General features: G+C 36.2%; 1 protein-coding gene across 1 annotated transcript; it reads right to left on the bottom strand.

Annotated features, from left to right (window-relative positions):
• Positions 1-12,420: 12,420 nt before the first annotated feature.
• On the bottom strand, positions 12,421-15,712 carry LOC131649156 (uncharacterized). The gene is made up of 4 exons (XM_058918904.1): positions 14,950-15,712; positions 12,982-13,052; positions 12,847-12,897; positions 12,421-12,426 (listed from the first exon to the last, which is right to left on the bottom strand). Exons 1-4 carry the CDS (start codon positions 15,710-15,712, stop codon positions 12,421-12,423), a joined length of 891 nt encoding a protein of 296 aa, XP_058774887.1.
• Positions 15,713-20,930: the final 5,218 nt, after the last annotated feature.

The following is a 20,930-nucleotide window of genomic DNA, read 5'->3' as shown; positions in this document are numbered from 1 at the left end:
CCAAAGAAGAAGATCCTGAAGAATCAGAATCTGAAGAAGAAGATGAACTGTCCATGATTTCCAGAAGGCTAAATCAACTCTGGAAGACCAAACAAAGGAAGTTCAGAGGCTTCAGAAGTTCAAAGAGATTTGAACATGGAGAATCTTCTGATGAAAGAAGATCTGACAAGAAGAAGGTCATGTGCTATGAATGCAATGAACCAGGACACTTCAGGAATGAATGTCCAAATCTTCAGAAGGAGAATCCCAAGAAGAAGTTTCATAAGAAGAAAGGTCTTATGGCAACCTGGGATGAGTCAGAAGATGATTCAGAAGATGAGCAGGCCAACTGTGCGCTGATGGCGACAGAAGATGACGGATCAGAATCTACATCAGAATCAGATTCTGAAGAGGTATTTTCTGAACTTACTAGAGATGAGTTAGTTTCCGGTCTAACTGAACTTCTGGAACTCAAGTCTCAGATCAGTCTCAAATACAAAAAGCTGAAAAAGCAATTTGAATTTGAAACAAAGAAGCTTGAGTTGGAGAATTCTGAATTAAAAGAAAAACTTTTAAAATTATCCAATAATGTTGGATCTCCTTCTAATTCAGAAAAATCCACTCCTAGTCGAAACCATATTCTGAAAGAATATGATTTAAGTTTCAGGAAGTTCTTATCTAGAAGTATTGGCAGAAGTCAGCTAGCTTCTATGATATATGCTGTGTCTGGAAACAAAAGAGTCGGCATTGGTTTTGAGGGTGAAATCCCATACAAACTTGAACCCGTTAATGAAATGAAACTCACATACAAGCCATTGTATGATCAGTTCAAGTATGGCCACTCTCATGATATTAGGCACACTTCACATGCACAAAGTTTTCACATTACACACACTAAGAAGCATGTGACACAACCTAGGAAATATCATGAAACTCACATTAAGAATTATCATGCTGTTCCTTCTATTGCTTACAATGTTAAATCCAAGTTCAAACAGAACTTGAGAAAATCTAACAAGAAAGGACCCAAGAAAATGTGGGTACCTAAGGATAAGATTATTCCTATTGCAGATATCCTTGGCTGCAAGAAGGACAAAGCACAACATGTCATGGTACCTGGATTCTGGATGCTCGCGACACATGACAGGAAGAAGGTCTATGTTCCAAGACCTGGTGCTTAAGTCTGGAGGAGAAGTCAAGTTCGGAGGAGATCAGAAGGGCAAGATAATTGGCTCTGGAACTATAAAGTCTGGTAACTCTCCTTCCATCTCTAATGTACTTCTTGTAGAAGGATTAACTCATAACCTTTTATCTATCAGTCAATTAAGTGACAATGGTTATGATATAATCTTTAATCAAGAGTCTTGCAAGGCTGTAAATCAGAAGGATGGCTCAATCCTATTTACAGGCAAGAGGAAGAACAACATTTATAAGACAGATCTGCAAGATCTTATGAGTCAGAAGGTGACTTGTCTTATGTCTGTTTCTGAAGAGTAGTGGGTCTGGCACAGGAGATTAGGTCATGCTAGTTTGAGAAAGATTTCTCAGATTAACAAACTGAATCTGGTCAGAGGACTCCCTAATCTGAAATTCCAATCAGATGCTCTTTGTGAAGCATGTCAGAAGGGCAAGTTCTCCAAACCTGCATTCAAGTCTAAGAATGTTGTTTCTACCTCAAGGCCATTAGAACTCTTGCACATTGATCTGTTTGGACCAGTCAAAACAGCATCTGTCAGAGGAAAGAAATATGGATTAGTCATCGTAGATGATTATAGCCGCTGGACATGGGTAAAATTCTTGAAACACAAGGATGAGACTCATTCAGTGTTCTTTGATTTCTGCATTCAGATTCAATCTGAAAAAGAGTGTAAAATCATAAAGGTCAGAAGTGATCATGGTGGTGAATTTGAGAACAAATCCTTTGAAGAATTCTTCAAAGATAATGGTATTGCCCATGATTTCTCTTGTCCTAGAACTCCACAGCAAAATGGGGTTGTAGAACGAAAGAATAGGACTCTGCAAGAAATGGCCAGAACCATGATCAATGAAACCAATATGGCTAAGCATTTCTGGGCAGAAGCAATAAACACTGCATGCTATATTCAGAATAGAATCTCTATCAGACCTATTCTAAATAAGACTCCCTATGAATTGTGGAAGAATAGAAAGCCTAACATTTCATATTTCCATCCTTTTGGATGTGTATGCTTTATTCTGAACACTAAAGATCATCTTGGTAAGTTTGATTCCAAAGCACAAAAATGTTTTCTTCTTGGATATTCTGAACGCTCAAAAGGCTACAGAGTATACAATACTGAAACATTGGTTGTAGAAGAATCAATCAATATCAGGTTTGATGATAAGCTTGGTTCTGAAAAACCAAAGCAGTTTGATAATTTTGCAGATTGTGATATTGACATCTCAGAAGTTGTTGAGCCAAGAAGCAACGCATCAGAAGCAGAGCTTCTCAGAAGCAAAGAATCTGAAGATCAAGTATCAGCTTCTCTGGAGGATCTAAACATATCTGAAGAACCATCTGTCAGAAGATCATCCAGACTCATCTCCGGTCATTCAGAAGATGTCATTCTTGGAAAGAAGGATGATCCAATCAGAACAAGAGCATTCCTTAAGAACAATGCAGACTGTCAATTAGGTCTTGTATCTTTGATCGAGCCAACTTCTGTTGATCATGCTCTAGAAGATCCAGACTGGATAATTGCTATGCAAGAAGAACTAAATCAGTTTACAAGGAATGATGTTTGGGATCTTGTTCCTAGACCAGATGGATTCAATATAATTGGTACAAAATGGGTCTTCAGAAACAAGCTCAGTGAGAAAGGTGAAGTGGTAAGGAACAAAGCCAGACTGGTGGCTCAGGGTTATAGTCAGCAAGAAGGGATTGATTATACAGAAACCTTTGCACCAGTGGCCAGGTTAGAATCTATTCGTCTATTAATTTCTTTTGCCACTCAACATAACATCACTCTCTATCAGATGGATGTTAAGAGTGCCTTCTTAAATGGTTATATAGATGAAGAAGTTTATGTCCATCAACCTCCTGGTTTTGAAGACTCTATGTCTCCTAATCATGTTTTTAAACTTAAGAAATCATTGTATGGATTGAAACAGGCTCCCAGAGCTTGGTATGAACGCTTAAGTTCTTTCCTTCTGGATAATGGTTTCACTAGAGGAAAAGTGGACACTACTCTCTTTTGTAAAACCTTTAAAAAGGATGTCTTAATTTGTCAAATATATGTAGATGATATTATTTTTGGAACATCTAATGCTACACTTGGAAAGGAGTTTGCTAAGTCTATGCAGGCTGAGTTTGAAATGAGCATGATGGGAGAACTCAAGTACTTCCTTGGAATACAAATAAATCAAACATCAGAAGGAACGTATGTTCACCAAACCAAGTATGTGAAGGAACTTCTGAAGAAGTTTAATCTTCTGGACTGCAAAGAAGCCAAAACTCCTATGCATCCAACATGCATCCTAGGTAAGGATGAGGTAAGTAAGAAGGTAGATCAGAAGTTATACAGAGGTATGATTGGATCTCTTCTATATCTGACTGCTTCTAGACCTGACATTCTGTTCAGTGTTTGTTTGTGTGCTAGATTCCAATCAGATCCTAGAGAATCTCATTTAACTGCTGTTAAGAGAATTCTAAGGTATCTGAAAGGTACTACTAATGTTGGTTTAGTTTACAGAAAATCTAAAGAATACAACTTAGTAGGATTCTGCGATGCTGATTATGCTGGAGACAGAATTGAAAGAAAAGGTACTTCAGGAAGTTGCCAATTTCTTGGAAGTCATTTGATCTCCTGGTACAGCAAGAAGCAAGCAACCATTGCTCTATCAACCACAGAAGCAGAATATGTCGCAGCTGCTGGTTGTAGTACACAGATGCTCTGGATGAAGAGTCAGTTAGAAGATTATCAGATATTTGAGAGTAACATTCCTATATTCTGTGATAATACTTCTGCTATATGTTTATCTAAGAATCCTATTCTTCATTCAAAAGCTAAACATATTGAGATAAAACATCATTTCATAAGGGACTATGTTCAGAAGGGTGTTATATCTTTAAACTTTGTTGATACAGACCATCAATGGGCTGATATCTTTACAAAACCCCTAGCTGAAGATAGGTTTAAGTTCATTCTGAAGAACATCAGTATGGATTTATGCCCAGAATGAGAAGATGAGAAGTTCTCATGTATTAGTATCTTCTGAAATGAATGTGGAACATTTTTTTTAATCAGAAGTTCTGATTGAATTCTTTTAGAAATTATGATTCGGTTATTACTAACGTTTCATTGTCTAAGTTGATTCAGAACCTCCTTTAAAGCAAAACAGCTGTTACGTTTTATCTCGGGATGGTAAACCTGTCATTACTATTCATGGATATGCGCGCGTGCAGTTGAAGGGACGCCGACCATAGGTAACTGTGCTAGTCACCTCATTTGTCTTTATTATCTCTCCTCACGTCACGTAACATTAAATGCTAGTCATCATTCGTTTCATTTTATTTTCTTTTAAATACTCTTCAAAATGGTTTTTGGTTTCCTATCTCTTTGTTTTCCTCTTAAAGTTTTTTTTTTTTTTTTTCTCTCTCTCTCTCTCTCGTTTTTTCATTTCTTCTCTCAAAACCTAGCGTTCACCCTAAGTCTGTTGAAGCTCCATGACTCAAAGGCGACAGATCTCTGTGCATCTCGGGATGGCTCTTCTAATACCTCTCAAGTCAGATCCTTCTTTGATGTTGTTATCAACTTTCATCCAAAGACAGAAGACTTTCTTGAGTTGTGGGAAGATATGCTCAACTTCTATGTTGAGTTTCTTGACCGAATGTTGTATTTTTTAATTTTTGTAGTCATTTCCTCTTTGGAAATTCTACTTTGTATTTGCTAGGAATGTTTCTCATCTTGTTAAACATAGGAACCTTTTGTAATATCTTTTGATTATCAATGAAAAGTTTCTTTGTGTTTTACATTCCAGTAAATGTTTTCTTTTGTCGTTTTATGCATCTGAATCTTTTGAAATATTCTTTTTGATGTTATGACAAAAAGGGGGAGAAGATAAATGATAAATGATTTGATTAAATCTATCAGTTGCTGGGTAAAGGCTCCCACACATTCACTAACAAGAACTGCAAGTTCTATATGGTTTAAGTGTTTTGCAGGTACAAAGAAGTGAAGTGAATCTTCAGAAGCAAACACTAGAAGCAAAACCATAAGAAGTGTTATTCTGTAAAAGGAATAAGCTCTTGGAAACTGAAGCAAGCTGAGTGCTGTCAAGCTTCAGAGATCAGAAGCAAGAAAGGAGAATGAATCAGAAGCACTGATAATAGAATTTGAATATCATTGTCTATCCTGTTCTGACAAAATTCTATTTGCTTTGATACATATAATGTTATGGCTCTGATACATTATTTGCTCTGATACATTATTTTAGCCTATATGGCTCTAATACATATAATGTGTTCAAACATACATTTTATGTTCTAACTCGTTCATGCTGACTTTTGTTGTTTAGTTTTTGTTCTGTAACATTTCAGGATGTAGAGATGATCTGATGATGCTCTGGTACATTCAACAATGTTCTGATACAAATCTAGCATGAAGTGATGTTGGTAGACATTCAAAGTTCTGAAGCTATCCGAGGGAAGCAGAAATTAGAAGATGTGAATGTTCTAGAAGATCCAGAAAACTCAAGTTCTGAAGCTGTCCTGAATGGAAGCAGAAATCAGAAGCTGTGAATGTTCTGAAGATCAAAGAAATTCAAGTTCTGAAGCTGTCCTGAATGGAAGCAGAAGTCAGAAGCTGTGAATGTTCTGAAGATCAAAGAAATTCAAGTTCTGAAGCTGTCCACAATGGAAGCAGGAATCAGAAGCTGTGAGTGTTCTAAGGATCTAAAGAAATTCAAGTTCTGAAGCTGTCCAATGGAAGCAGAAGTCAGAAGCTATGAATTCTCTGAAGGCAGAAGCTTATATGATCGTCTCTACCGAAATAATCAGGGAAGTCTTTTATTAAAGTTCTTCGAGTATTTATTTCAGGGGGAGATTATTTATCTCAGGGGGAGATTGTTAATCTCAGGGGGAGACATATTCATATGCTTATGCTATAGCTGTGTAATTTGTCTTTTGCCGTCTACTCTTTCTGATCGCAAATTCATATCATTTATATATGTTTTTGTCATCATCAAAAAGGGGGAGATTGTTAGAACAAGATTTGTTCTTATCAATTATCTTAGTTTTGATGATAACAATAATATGAATTTTGCTTAAGATAATATGGTACTCTAATTCAATGCAATTTCCCTTTCAGGAAATATATAAAGAGTACGCATAATTCAGCGCTCAGAAGATGTGTCTCAAATGGTTCAGCATGCAACATCAGAACATGGTCTGGCAAGACATCAGAAGATGGTCGAAGCAGAATCAGAACATGGGTCTATGGAAGCATCAGAAGAACATGAGATCAGAAGCACTGAAGATCAGAAGATGGTATCACGCTCAGAAGCACTTCAAGGTCAGAAGATCAGAAGATGCTATGCACCAAGCTGTTTGACTCTGATGATATTCAAACGTCGTATTCACAAACATCAGATCAGAAGGAAGTACACGTGGCAGACTACGCTGACTGACAAAAGGAACGTTATAGCTACTAAAGGCAACGTCAGTAGACACAGCGTGAACAAGGCTCGAGGTAGTTGACAAAAGCGTATAACATTAAATGCAATGCTGTACGGAACACGCAAAGCATTAAATGCACTCAACGGTCATCTTCTCAACGCCTATAAATATGAAGTTCTGATGAGAAGCAAGGTTAACGATCCTGAACAAAAGACAATTCAAATTAACTTGCTGAAACGCTGTCCAATCAAAAGCTCAGAATCTTCATCAACTCACTACATTGCTGTTGTAATATCTTAGTGAGATTAAGCTTAAACGTTAAGAGAAATATCACAGTTGTGATTATCGCTTTTAAGAAGCATTTGTAAACTCTTGAATAGATTACATTAAGTTGTAAGGAACTAGAGTGATCGTGTGATCAGTATACTCTAGGAAGTCTTGGCAGTTGGCTGAGCAGTTTGTAACTAGAGTGATCAGGTTGATCAGTATACTCTAGAGGAAGTCTTAGGAGTGAACTAAGCCTAGAGTGATCGTGTTGATCAGTAGACTCTAGAAAAGTCTTAGAGGGTATCTAAGCAGTTGTTCCTGGAGTGATCAGTGTGTGATCAGAAGACTCTGGAAGACTTAGTTGCGGACTAAGTGGAAAACCATTGTAATCCGTGCGATTAGTGGATTAAATCCTCAGTTGAGGTAAATCATCTCTGCGGGGGTGGACTGGAGTAGCTTCGTTAACAGCGAACCAGGATAAAAATAATTGTGCAATTTATTTTTATCGTCCAAGATTTAAAGTCACACTTATTCAATCCCCCCCTTTCTAAGTGTTTTTCTATCCTTCATAAGTTTTGGGGGAGGGAAGATGATTGTAACCTATTTCATTGGGATGATGAGCTTTGTGGCGAAAGAGAAGCAAATGTCATGGACAGAGAAGTTGTAAATGGGATGAGGAAAATGGAGAAAGATTTGACAAAGAAGATGGAAGATTTGAAGAAACAACTTGATGATTTAAGGAAGAAGCTGAAGTTTGTTATTGTTGTACTTGTTTCTATGTGTTTTTTCTTCATGATTCATGTAACACACAGTGTGCAAAGTTAAATGTATTTTTTGTCCAATTGTAATGTATTATGATGAATTAATGAAGTTCTTGTTCTTGTTTGAAAGCAAACAGAGTGTTGATAATTTGTTGAATAAAATTGTTTGTAAAACATTACTTAAAAGTTGTTTGTAAAACATTGTGGAATGACACTACTTAAAGGAATCACATTGTACTTAAAACTTACTCAAACATTGTATTTAAAACTTGTTTTGGAATCACACTACAAATCAAGTTACAAAAAGGCACATTATGTGCTTACAAAACGCTAGATAAAGTTACATAATTAGAGGTCCTTAAAGTTACAAAATAGGAGACAAGTAAACTACTGAGTCATTCTTCTTGCAATGTCCTTCCATTTTTCTGATGCATCATCAAGCACCAATGGTGCATCTGAAGTTGAGCCAGGCCCACTAATTTTCCTTGAATTCTTCAAAATCTTAATCCTTTCACTGACCCTCTTCCGCTTAGGCTTGTCAACAGGTCCCTTTTTCTTAGTTTTTTGGCAACAGATGCATTAAACTCAGGTTAATCAGCTGCTATGGTTATTGTTTCAGTTTGAACATATGATGCAGGGGCTGGATTAACTGTTGCAGTTTGAACAGGTGATGCAGGGGTTGGATTAACTGCTGCAGCTTGAACAGGTGATGTAGGGGTTGGATTAACAACCTGTGATTGTTGTTCTTCAAAAGCCTGCATTATGTCATCAAGAAATGCATCTAATTCAGGGTCACATTCAGGTTCAACTCCAGCTGGTGCAGCAGATGTAGAAGCTTTGCTCCTTGGTGTCTTTCTCTGCATAAGTCACAAACATACATAAGAATAGAGGCATGAAATACAAGTCATAAGCATATATAAGAACAACAATTCTTGTTCAGTGCTATTACCTTTCTCTTCAAGGCATTGGGATCTTGTTTAGTGCTCTTACACTTCCTTGAGTTATGTCCAAATTTGTCACACTTGGTGCATCTATAACTTACACCAATTCTCCACATCCTTGATCCAATTTCATCTTGCTCTCTAATCCTTAACTTCTTAGGTCTGCCAGGACCCTTCTTATACTGAGGTGGTTCCATGTTCTCAACATGCACATTCGGCCACATGTCCATACCATTAATTGGACTGACATTGTTTTCATAGCAAGTTTTGTATGCCTCTCTCATGTAACAAGAATCAACATACGTTTCAGGATTCAAATTCTGATATTGAATTGCAGACACAACATGTCTGCAAGGGACGCCCACAAGGTCCCAAAATCCACGTGTACAACTTTTTGTCCCAAGATTAACAACAAATTGTAGCCCATTGTATGGATGATGCACCTGCCATAAATCACACATGCTCCATGTTGGCAGCCATTCTCCACTTATCAAAGTTTCCTTATCTAATCTTTTCTTAGGATTAGGCATAACATTATGTTTCCACTTGTCAAGCTTAACCAGGCTATTGGCAATCCTACCCATTAAATAGTTCCTAATCCACTCTACCATTGTAAGAATTGGTTTATCCCTAGCTTGTAAAATTGTACTATTAAAAGATTCACTTAAGTTATTCATCAGCACATCACACTTAGGGTAAAAGCTAAAGGAATGCTTACACCATAACTTTGTAGGTACTCCCATCAATCACTCCCATGCCTTCTTATCCAATGCTTGAGCTCATTCATCTTTTTCTCCCATGCCTGAATGTATGTTGCTTTGGCAGCTCCCATGAGTAGGTCCCGAATAGCAGCTCCACCACCAAACTTCTTCTTGAAATTTGCATGTAAATGCTTGAGAAAAATTCTATGTTCAATTTGCTCAAACATCTCCTCAAAGACACTTACAAGACCCTGAAACACAGAGAAATACCTAATTACTTACATACAAACCACATATCTAAAAAAAATGAAACATAAATCAAGATTACCTTCTGTTGATCTGATATAAAGATATACTTTCTTTCAATCCCAATGTCTTCCATAAGTAGCTGCATAAACCACTTCCAACTTTCCTTTGTTTCAGTCTCTACGACACTAAATGCCAAAGGATAGTATTGGTCATTTGGATCCCTTGCCACAACCACTAATAACTGCCCCCATACTGTGTCTTAAGGTGACACCCATCCACTCCAATGACGGGTCTACATGCCTTTGTGAACCCTTTCTTACAACTATCAAAGCAGAAATAAAATCTACCAAATCTAGGTGGTAGGGTTGGCACTGGCCTCTCAATGTTAATCTTTACTGTATTTCCAGCTGAATGTTTCTTCAGCTCAGCTGCATAACTCCATAGCTTGTTAAATTGTTCCCTTGCATCTCCTTCAATAATTTGCTCATCCATGGATCTAGCTCTCCAAGCCTTCCCTTTGGTTATGCCAGCTGAGTAATTTTGCCTAAGTTCTGTCATAATTTCTGAAACTTTAACTTTTCCTTGTGACTTTCTTTTCTCAACAACTAGCTTAGAGACCCACTTCGAATTGGCATTTTTGTTATTTAAGACCCTAGCACATGTGTGTGTCCCCACCCAAGTTTTTATTTGGTAAGTGTGTCTGTCCCCCACTTTGCTACATAATGCTAAAAACCCACATTTACCCTTACACTCCACCCTAACCCTATAGCTCTCGTTTTTTACAAAAGTTATCTCTCTCCCATTTAAAATTGACCAGTATCTAATTGCATCTTTAAATTCAGAAAGAGATTTGAATTCCATACCTAATTTGAATTGAAAGTCCTTGTTGACCAGCTCACTTCTGAACTTCTCATACTTTGGCTTTGGTTGTTTGTCATCCTTGTCACTATCATCGGGATCAGAGCTATCCAGCTCCTCACTATCATATTCCATCTCTCTACTTTTAAAATTGGTGGCATTCCTCTTAGAACTAGAACCCAAAAAACTTTTAGGAACCACAAGATTCACTTTGGACCCCTTCACAGATTTCATCTTCTTGGTATCCTTCGATGCCATAACCCTATATTTGATAGACTTTCCATTTACCTCAACCCTGTTACCACTCTCTGGTATTTCTACTTCCACTTCTTCAAAGTCTTCCTCTTCTCCTTCACATACCCTTTCTTCTTCACTGTCATCAAATGTTGTCCCTCCTTCATAATCTTCATGCGCACTATCATCATCCGTGGAGTCACTAAAACTCTCAAAATCCGGAGTCAACACCTTGGTCATCATGTCTTGAACCCCATGTTCTACCCATATGTGGCCATCAACATTAAAGGACAAGCTGTGATTAGCAATTTCTCCAGCTTGAGCATCATCAATCAAGTGGGTAAAACTTTCGTCCACATTTGAAATCTTCCTCCATAGTCTGAAAGAATCGTAACCCCAATCTTTCACCAAGCTAACCGCTTCAAAAAAACTCCACTTATCAGAGTCTTGCCCTTCTACAATGGTTTCACTCCCTTCCCTATAAAACGCGTGATTGTCTTGCACAAAGTTTCCCCCATGGTGAAAGATAAATGAAAAAAACCCCATTTCTGCAAACACCCAGGTTCCTAAACATTACTATTCGTGATCAGTCATTAAAATAAGTTCAATGGAGAAGAAGATTTAACTTACCTTTTGAGAATGTGGATGAATGCAACCCTAGCAGCAGCTTCCCAAGATGAAGAACGAAAAAGCATAGATTGTGAAGATGAAAAACCAATTTTAGTTAGGGTTTAAAATGGGCAAAAATATGTGTTAACACTGAAGGGCATTTTTTTCTTTCTAACCTATCCAATACATATGTGGCATTTAAATTTTGAAAATATAATTAAAAAAGCGTGACAGATCAGCATTTTTAATTATGTGGCATGGAAAAGGTTTTAAGAAGAATTATTTTAAAATGTTTAGGGAATTCTTGCAACTTTTTTTTTTGCAGGGGTTTTTTCAAATGACCCCTATATGACAGGGGGAAATAGGTATTAACCCTATTTACTAATAGTCCAATTAATAAAATTAGCACAAAACTCAAATTAAATAAATATCATACCACATAATTAAATAAAATAAACGATTAATAAAAACACCAAATAAGCTAATTAATAAAATAACTAATAAATTGGGATGTTACATGATGGCCCAATTTCGACCGTTTTTACTTTTCGTTTTTTCAGGTTTGGTTAAAATCAATTCGGTTTATTAGATCGGTTTTTTTTTTGGGTAGGCATGTTATTAGGCTATCAAAATTTAAGCCCATGTTTAAAATCAGTCAAAATTTTATTCAAATTTTTTAATATGTTCAGCCAATTAATTAATGGGCTAGTATAAATTATGGCCCAACTTAAATTATTGATTTCTTAAATCCATTTTAAAATTTAGATCTACAGAATAAATTATTGATCATCTTGGTTAAAATTTAAATCTACAGAATAAAATTCAAAAACACAGGAAGCACATACTTTTAACAGTTTAGAATCACAAATTTAAAACCACAAGATTTGATAATAGTGCTCTTATGTTGATAATAGTAATAAATGAATGTTCTTATGTTAATTTCAAATCTGCACACAAAAACAGACTACAACATCAAAAAAAATAATAAGATCTTAAATTATTTCCATCCATAAAACATAAGACAATAACCATAAATTGAATAACACCGATATGAGACATGCTACAAGAGCTTTATAAAAGAAATAATAAATCAATAACAAAAAAAATCAAGAACAAACAAGTCATAAAGAATTCTAATAATCATTTTGACAAAAAAACAATTGATAGAGTAAAGGACCAATATTTACCTATACCTGTCATAAAATTTTGAACAAGTTATAATAGTTATGACAAAAATAATTTTGGCCTATACCAAAAATATAAATACCACCAATTTTGGTCTCGACAACGCAATTGCACCACAACTATTCTACTCTTATGAGTTATAACAGAAAATGATATGTAGCTATATGTCTTAATGTAAAATTTCTTCTAGAATAGTTGAATTTTGGATTATAAGATAATAGGAGGAAGAGTACCAAGGCTCAACTGATCAAACTCAATTCCTTTGATCTGATACTTCCCAATGTATTCAGCAAATATTGGTTATGCTGTAGTTTTAATCATCCCACAAATTGCCTATGCATAAAAACAAAAACACCATTGAACAATCAACATCCTCATCATCATCTAATAATAAAAACACAAACTTTATCGTAGGATTAGTCAAATACCTTCTCTAATAAAGGCCACATATCCAATATAAACTTGTTCAACCAATTAACCTGATCAAACATTCAAATATCAACAACCAATCAAACACAACAGCATCAAAATCCAAAGCTCATAACAAGTTTACCAAAACTAACTCGATCATAATCAGGCGTATTCACCCATAGAGGAATCTCAAGTAAAAGCTCTTGCATCCTTGATTCAAGATCTGAACCCAAAATATGTAAATAATAAACATAATCAACAACACTAAATCATTTAAAAAAAACTCTAACCTTAATCACAAACCATAAATTTCATTATAAATAAAAACAACCAACCTTAACCATAACCTATTCTGAGATGAATGCAACCGTGGTAGCAGAGATGGTGGTGGGAGACAGCGGTTCATAGCACAACAACGTCGAACTGAAAAGAAAATCGTGTGGTTACAGTTTCAGTTTTACTTCCATATAAATCTTTCAACCCAAGTTGTTAAAAGAAAGGAAAAACTGAAAATGAAGTTGAAATTGAAGATTATATAGAGTGAGAAAAAAAGAGAAAGAATGTTACCTAGCGAAAGCAAGAGACGATGACCACTGGGAGATGAAAGCATCAAGATAAAGGGCCAATATATAGAATTTCAGATTGGGCTAAGGAATGGATTAGGGTTTGTAAAATTGAAAGCATCAAGATATAGAAATTGGGTTGCGGATTCTAGAAATACGTTGGGCCTATCACTTACTGTTATCTTCGGTCGGATTCAGATTCCAACGGATCCAAAACTAAACTCCGAATTCGAGCGTGTAGTCCCGCCTCTAACCTTTTCTTCCTTCCGCCATTACCCGTATACCGACTTAATCTGATCCACGTCAAGAATCTTCCATCGGACCGGTCGGATTGCATCGGGTGGTTCATTTCTATCCACCCCTAGTGAGGATGTTAAGGAAATTTGGATTAACTCCATTTCCATTGGTTGGAAAGTTGCTGTTCTTAAAGATAACCTTAAAGAAAGACTTTAGTAATTTGGATTATTAAATTGATATCCTTAGGGAGGAATTTTTAATTGTTTGATGTAAGTGTTAATCAGGGCATGCTTTTAGAATCAGGGCATACTGTTAAAACGGGGCCATTACAAATCTTTGATCCATACTTAGAGGCAAAAAATTTCTAATATTCCAATGGCCCAAGATCAAGTGGTAAAAGGAAAGGGGTGAAAATACTTATTTTTTCTCTCCTTGTTTCAAAATTAGGAGAAAAAGAAATTATATCATGCCTCTTGGTTTCATATATGTTTGGGTAGAAGGAGTGGCTTAGATTTGAAATGCGGTGATGCGTTATTTTAACGACACTCGCTATAAAAAAGCGCGTAAATTGTGGCCGTTAATTCAATAAAATTATGGCAGTTTGAACCGCCACAATTTACAAATACGACGTTTTAAAAAGCCCTTATATTTCGCCGTCGTGTAGTCCGTTGTATTTTACACAGTTCAAAGTGGCATATTTTGTTTGAAAATAATGGCAGTTTCAAATGCCGTTTACTGCACACAATAAACAAATATCTTCAAAGTTTACGTAGGTGAAAACCGTCTTAATATATTAAAAATTATGTTATTTTAAACCGTCCTAATTTACTCATGATATTAGTCAACATAACATTGCTATTTTGTCGCAATTTAAGACTAACACTAAAAGTAAATTAAAATATCTATAATAATTTTACTTTTATGCATTCTTGTAAAAAAATAAAAAACAAATATTAAAAGGCCCAATATGTCAGCCCGTAAAATTAAGCAAATGCTAACAGAGTCTTAATAGTATTTGGAAATTGTGTGAGAAGCTATTTAAAAGCATAGTGAAACTTTAACAATCTAATTTACATAGTAATTTAGCCTTAAAATAAGCAACCACAAAGCCTAATTTGTCGTCACCTTGAAGGTTTCTCAATGAAATGGAATCCTAATATGTCGTCAACACTCAAAGCTTCTTAAGCTGCAAAATGACATTAGCAAAGTTATAACGCTTAGTTTCTGGCATTGTAGAGTCCTCAATTTTCTTGAATTCGTTTTCTAGATAAAGACCAAAGCATTTTCTAGGTCATTCCCGCCCTGGACATCCACTATTACCATAATATAGATAATCAAACCACATATTATTAAACCTAAAAGGTTTAGGACCCCAATTTCTCTTATTGTCTTTGATCCAAATTGGAGCATGATCGAACACATCTCTTTCTTCTATTGTTTGACCTTCGACCTTCCAATCCACAATGAAATTATCCGATAGAAGGAATCTATCCAATCTACTCATAGCACTACCACCACTATTACTCCAAGTAAATTTCCCACCTATAGTGGGAGGATCCACCAACTCCATTTCCTCTATGAACTCCTTAAAGTCTTCTATCTCCTTCCTATAGTTCTTCTTTGAAATACCAACTCTTTCTTCCAAGGAAGTGATCACATTAAAGTCGCCTCCAATGCACCAAGATCCGTCACTACTACTTCTTTTAATATCCACAAGCCTCTTCCATGATCTCATCCTAGAGTTATGATCACAAGAAGCATAAAAGTTTACAAAGTAGATCCTTCTATTCTCTTTTTCCACACAAAGACCTAGAAAGCCTTCTCCTTTAAAACTATACAAAACCTTAAAGAAATCCTTTCTCCACATTATTAGAATACCCCCTGACGCTCCTTCCGCATCCGAATGAGACCACTCTACCAACGCATCTCCCCATAATTCTTTGACTGTTTGGAACTTCACTCCTCTAAGTTTAGTTTCTTGAATGAAAGCAATGTCCACCCCTCCTCTTTGAATGTTGAAACCTACTCTCTTTCTCTTCACTAATTTACCACCTCCTCTTATATTTAAAGAATAAATAGTCATTTGTTAACCATAATGTTCCCCTTTGACTCCTTTTCCACCTTGTTATCTCTTCTCTCCATCTCCTCCAGTTTCATAATAGGATCAAAGGCATTAGAGGAAATAGAAATTCCCAACTTATTCATAGAGTTCCATAAACCTTCAGAAGCCTTCCCTAAATAACCCCTGCCCACCCTAGAATTGCAGTTCCTCACGTCCGAGTGTGTTAACAACTCACAAGATAGCGGTAATTCATCCCGAGTGGATTGGGAAATAGAGCCACCATCCGAACCTGATTGCCGCTTCCGCAAAAGAGGATTCGTCGGGAAGAACGCTTCATTAGGGTACACATAGTTTTCCAGTTTTTCTCCTAAATTCATAATGTCCCTCATCTTTTTCCTAACCTTTTTTGAGTTTTTCAGTTTGTTGCACCGTGCGTCGAAACTTAGAGCAGCCTTATCACTTTCCACAACGTAACTTTTATTATAATGATTAAAAGAATTAAAAAGTCTTAATTCCCCTCTTAGACCCACTTCAAATCCCAATTCGTTGGGCCTTATTTCCACAAAAACCCCAGCCAATGGAGGAAGATTATGGTGAAAGGAAGAGGAGACTTTTGCTTGGTGGAAAAAATGAAAATTCTTAAAAGGCAACTTACCATATGGAATAAGGAGGTTTATGGTTGGATAGATCTCAACATTGAAGAGGCGGGAAAGGAGATGCACTTTTTAGATAACAAGTTTGCTCATTTTGCAGGTAATGTTCCGGAAGAAGTGGTGGTCGGTAGAGCTAGAGCGGCGATTGATTTTTGGGAAAACCTTAATAAAAAAGAAGGTTTTCTTCGTCAAAAATCAAGGAACCTTTGGTTAACCGAAGGTGATTGCAATTCTCGTTTTTTCCATAATTCGCTTAAAGAGAGAAGAAGGAGAAACTCTTTGTGCGCTCTTGAAGCTAGAGGAGGGAGATTGGAAGATGTTACCGAAATTAAAGATTTCATTCACAATCATTTCAACTTGTTTTTCAATGATATTGTGGAGGAGAGACCGGTGCTTAGCGGAGTGCAATTGAAGCCGCTTAGTATCTCGGATAGTTCTTCTATTGAAAGACCGTTCTCGGAGATGGAAGTTAAGGAAGCCATTTGGTCGTGTGATGGTAACAAAAGTGCGGGTCCGGATGGTTTCTCTTTAGAATTCTACAAAAGGTTTTGGGTGGTCATTCGGGAGGATGTTTTACGGCTTTGCAATGACTTCTATGGAAAAGGTACACTTGTGAAATCTATTACTTCTTCTTTCCTAGCGTTGATTCCCAAAAACAACAATCCGCAAAATTTAGGTGAATACCGTCCTATTTGCTTGGTGGGTAGCATTTACAAAATTATTGCAAAAATTCTAGCGGCTAGATTGAAAGGGGTGATTGGTTCTTTGGTGTCCAACAATCAAACCGCTTTTGTTCCGGGTAGAAACATGATGGATGGGGTCCTTTTGGTGAATGAATTATTAGATTGGATGATGAAAAAGAAAAGAGGTAGCATTTTACTCAAGGTGGATTTCGAGAAAGCGTATGATTCCGTTTCTTGGCAATATCTTAAAGAAATGATGGTGAGAATGGGATTTGGGGAGAGGTGGGTGAAGTGGATGGATTCTTGTATTTTTACGAGCCATATGTCCGTTTTGGTCAATGGAAGTGCTACGAAGGAATTCAAAGTGAACAAAGGATTGAGACAAGGAGATCCTTTATCTCCCTTTCTCTTCGTTCTAGCTATGGAAGGTCTAACCGCGCTTGTTAGAAAATCTATAGAGGTGGGGGATTTCAAACCTTTCAAATATGGGGAAGAGGATTATATGGATATTTTGCAATTCGCGGATGACACAATTATTCTTGGAGAACCGTCTTGTGACAATCTTTGGAGCTTAAAAGTTTTGTTGAGAGGTTTTGAGCTTGTTTCCGGTTTGAAAATTAATTTTGCTTAAAGTAATATTATAGGAGTAAACGTTGGTGATTGGTTCCTTAATGCGGCAAAGGCGTTTCTTTCTTGTAACAAAGGAAGCATTCCCTTCAAATTTTTAGGAATCATGGTGGGGGAGAGCCATAGGAAAAAAAAGGTGTGGGCGGAGGTGATAAACAAAATAAAGGGGAGGCTTTCTAGTTGGAAGGGAAAGAATTTATCTATGGGAGGTATAGTTACTCTAGTTAATTCGATGCTTAGTGCAATTCCAACTTTCACTTTATCTTTTTTTAAAGCTCCGACCAAGGTGATTAAAGAGATAAGAAGGCTTCAAAGTGATTTTTTATGGGGTGGGAGCTCCGATAAAAAGTGTATTCATTGGGTGAAGTGGAAGTATGTGTGTAGACCGAAAGAGAAGGGAGGGCTTGGAGTGAGAGACGTGGCGGAAGTTAACAAAGCTCTTCTCTTGAAATGGAAATGGAGAATTTTGAATGAAGATAATGCCATTTGGAGTAAATTTTTTTCTTTGAGATATCTTTGTCCCAAGCTCAAGATGCAAGTTCCTAATGGAGATATGAATAGAAGTGATGACTCAATTTGGTGGAGAGATATTACCAAAAATAACTTGATTGATGACTTTATTGATGGTGGTTTTTTCGGGTGTTTTTTGTGTTGTTGTAAAGATGGTAAGAATATTCTTTTTTGGCATAGTTTGTGGTTGGGTGATCAATCTCTTCGCGAGCTTTATCCGGATTTGTTTGATATGTCAACCATAAAAAATTGTGCAGTTGCGGATGTTTTGGTTTGGAATAACGGCAACCATTTTTGGGAGTTGGAGGCGTTATTTAGAGGCGGGGCTGCTACTGTTTTTACGGGCGGGGCTGGTTCGGTTTCTTCGACCGGGGCTGCCATCTCTTCCTCGGTAGCGGCTGTTCGGGGACTTCCATGTTGGTCCCGTTTTTGTGACGACATCAATTCTTTCATTCCAAACGATATGGAGGCGGATAGCTTCCGGTGGTGCATCAATCCGGAAAAGGAGTTTTCGGTAAGTAGCATTTCGGATTTAGTTAATGATTCCAAATCTTTTGTTTGGTCAAACCACTTGTTACCTTTGTTGAAAGTGTTGTGGGAGCTAAAAATTCCTTCTAAATTGCATATTTTTGCATGGAGATTCTTCATTGAAAAAATCCCTTCAAAAGATGAATTGTTGAAAAGAGGAATAACTTTCATTTTAAATCCGGATTGTGTGTTTTGTGATAATCATCCGGAAGTGTTTTCTCATCTCTTTTTTAATTGTCACGTGGTGAAAGGGATTTGGACACACATGTATGGTTGGTTGGGCATTGAGGAGGTCTTAAATGGAGTGGATTTTTTGGATTTTGGAGTTATTCAAGACAAAGTGAAAAATGCTAATCATAGGTTGAAGATAAACATTGTTTGGATTGCTACTATTTGGTGTATTTGGCTCATGAGGAATGCTATAATTTTCAAGGGGGAAACTTTTAGTTTTGATGTGGTTTGTTCCAATATCGTTTTTCTATCGTGGAGATGGTTGTCTTTTGGGTACGCTAAGTTTAGTGCCATTTATTATGAATGGTTCAAACTTCCTTTATCTTGTTCTAACGCATTATAGCGTATTTTTTTAAGGGTTGCACCCCTAGTGCGAGCTTTATAATCAATTGCTTATTAAAAAAAAAATAATATAGATAATCAAAATGCACTTCCATTTTAGAAGAATTAGATATATTACTTTCATAGCTAAACTTAACTACATATGTAACATACCAATCATTATAACTAAAATATGATTTAAAAAGATAAGACAAACATAAATTATAGTTTAAGAAAATCTATACTTTAAGCCCTAATAGCTTATTTTAGTTCTAGATGTGTTTCTTGAGCATATATACAATAATTTCATTTTCATTACATAAATTAAATCAATTCAACCAACAATTGCAGCAAAAATTAAACATCAAACAAAATGAAAGATTAAAATGACAGAAACATAATCTAGGACCATACCATACCTTATCTGTAGTCTTGTGACTTGGATGTAGGTACTACAATCAAGATTCCATGCCTTTTCCAGGGTCATAGAATTGCGCTTTTACAAGTTCAGGATCAATTACATACTTGATTCCAGGAATCATAATTGATGTCTCAACAATACTAATTGCCAATATAACCTAACAAAATAACAAAGTGTCAAATTGAATACAATATAAGACAAGTAATTACCTGTTATGATAAATATCAGAGGTCACTTTGAATCTACACAATCTCACATTTAAGACTTGATTGCTATTATTGTTATCCTCAAGCTCAAATTAAATGGTGATGCCCAAGTGTTGAAAAACAGTATGGTTCTAGCACCCACTGTTTTCTATATAATATAATTTTTATAAGGATTGTTTCCAGGTCAGATGGCATTGTTCCTAGAGCAGAAGTGTTCAAAAATTGCAATAAAACATCAAAGGTAGTACAAGTGATGGCAAACACATCAGATTACAGATTTTTATCCAAACATGAGCTTAATATATAATGCAAGGTTGTCAGAATCGAGAGTTTACTTTGAATCGAAAGAGGATAGTAAGATCGAAAAATCGTAAATCGCAACCAAAATCGGTGGATTCTACTCAGATCGTTTTGTTGAATCGAAAAGAGAAATCAAGATCGCATAATCGAAAATTGCAACCAAAATCGATGGATTCAACTCATAATATATATATATATATACTCAAAGTTTTAACATAAAACAACCAAGTCTCAAATCTTAAATATAAAAAAAATACTTAAAGCCTATATGCTAAATTAGATCACTAATGCGCCATCCACGGTTTATGTAGAAGTGCTAACGTCAAATAAATATCAATAAATTAGGGTTTCCCCCATTTTAAATAAAAAAGGGTTAAAGCCGTGTCGCAAAACTGAAACGGGTCGTCTTAACCCATTCTAAAATTACCCACAAAAACAAAAAACAAAATCGTTGGAATCCATATGAAATCGCGGATTTTGCTGCGATTTAGCGATTTTGTGCGATTTTATTGGGATTTTGCTCTGAATTAGGATTCTACTCACGATTCAAATCGTTTAGGGTGAGCAAAATCGCAAAATCCATGGATTTTGCGATTCTGATCGCGATTCTGACAACAATGATATAATGATAATGTTGATCGCATCTAATCGTTCAAAAACCTCTTATTGACCGCCCGCTTTTAGATGAGGCACTTTTTTGAATTATTTCAGTGGATGCTAATGTATTTTTTTCTTATTCATCCATCCTCACTAAAATTT

This window comes from Vicia villosa, linkage group LG2 (genome assembly GCF_029867415.1).
Source record: "Vicia villosa cultivar HV-30 ecotype Madison, WI linkage group LG2, Vvil1.0, whole genome shotgun sequence".
NCBI classification, from domain to species: domain Eukaryota; kingdom Viridiplantae; phylum Streptophyta; class Magnoliopsida; order Fabales; family Fabaceae; genus Vicia; species Vicia villosa.
This window is presented reverse-complemented; position numbering and strand designations above follow the sequence as displayed.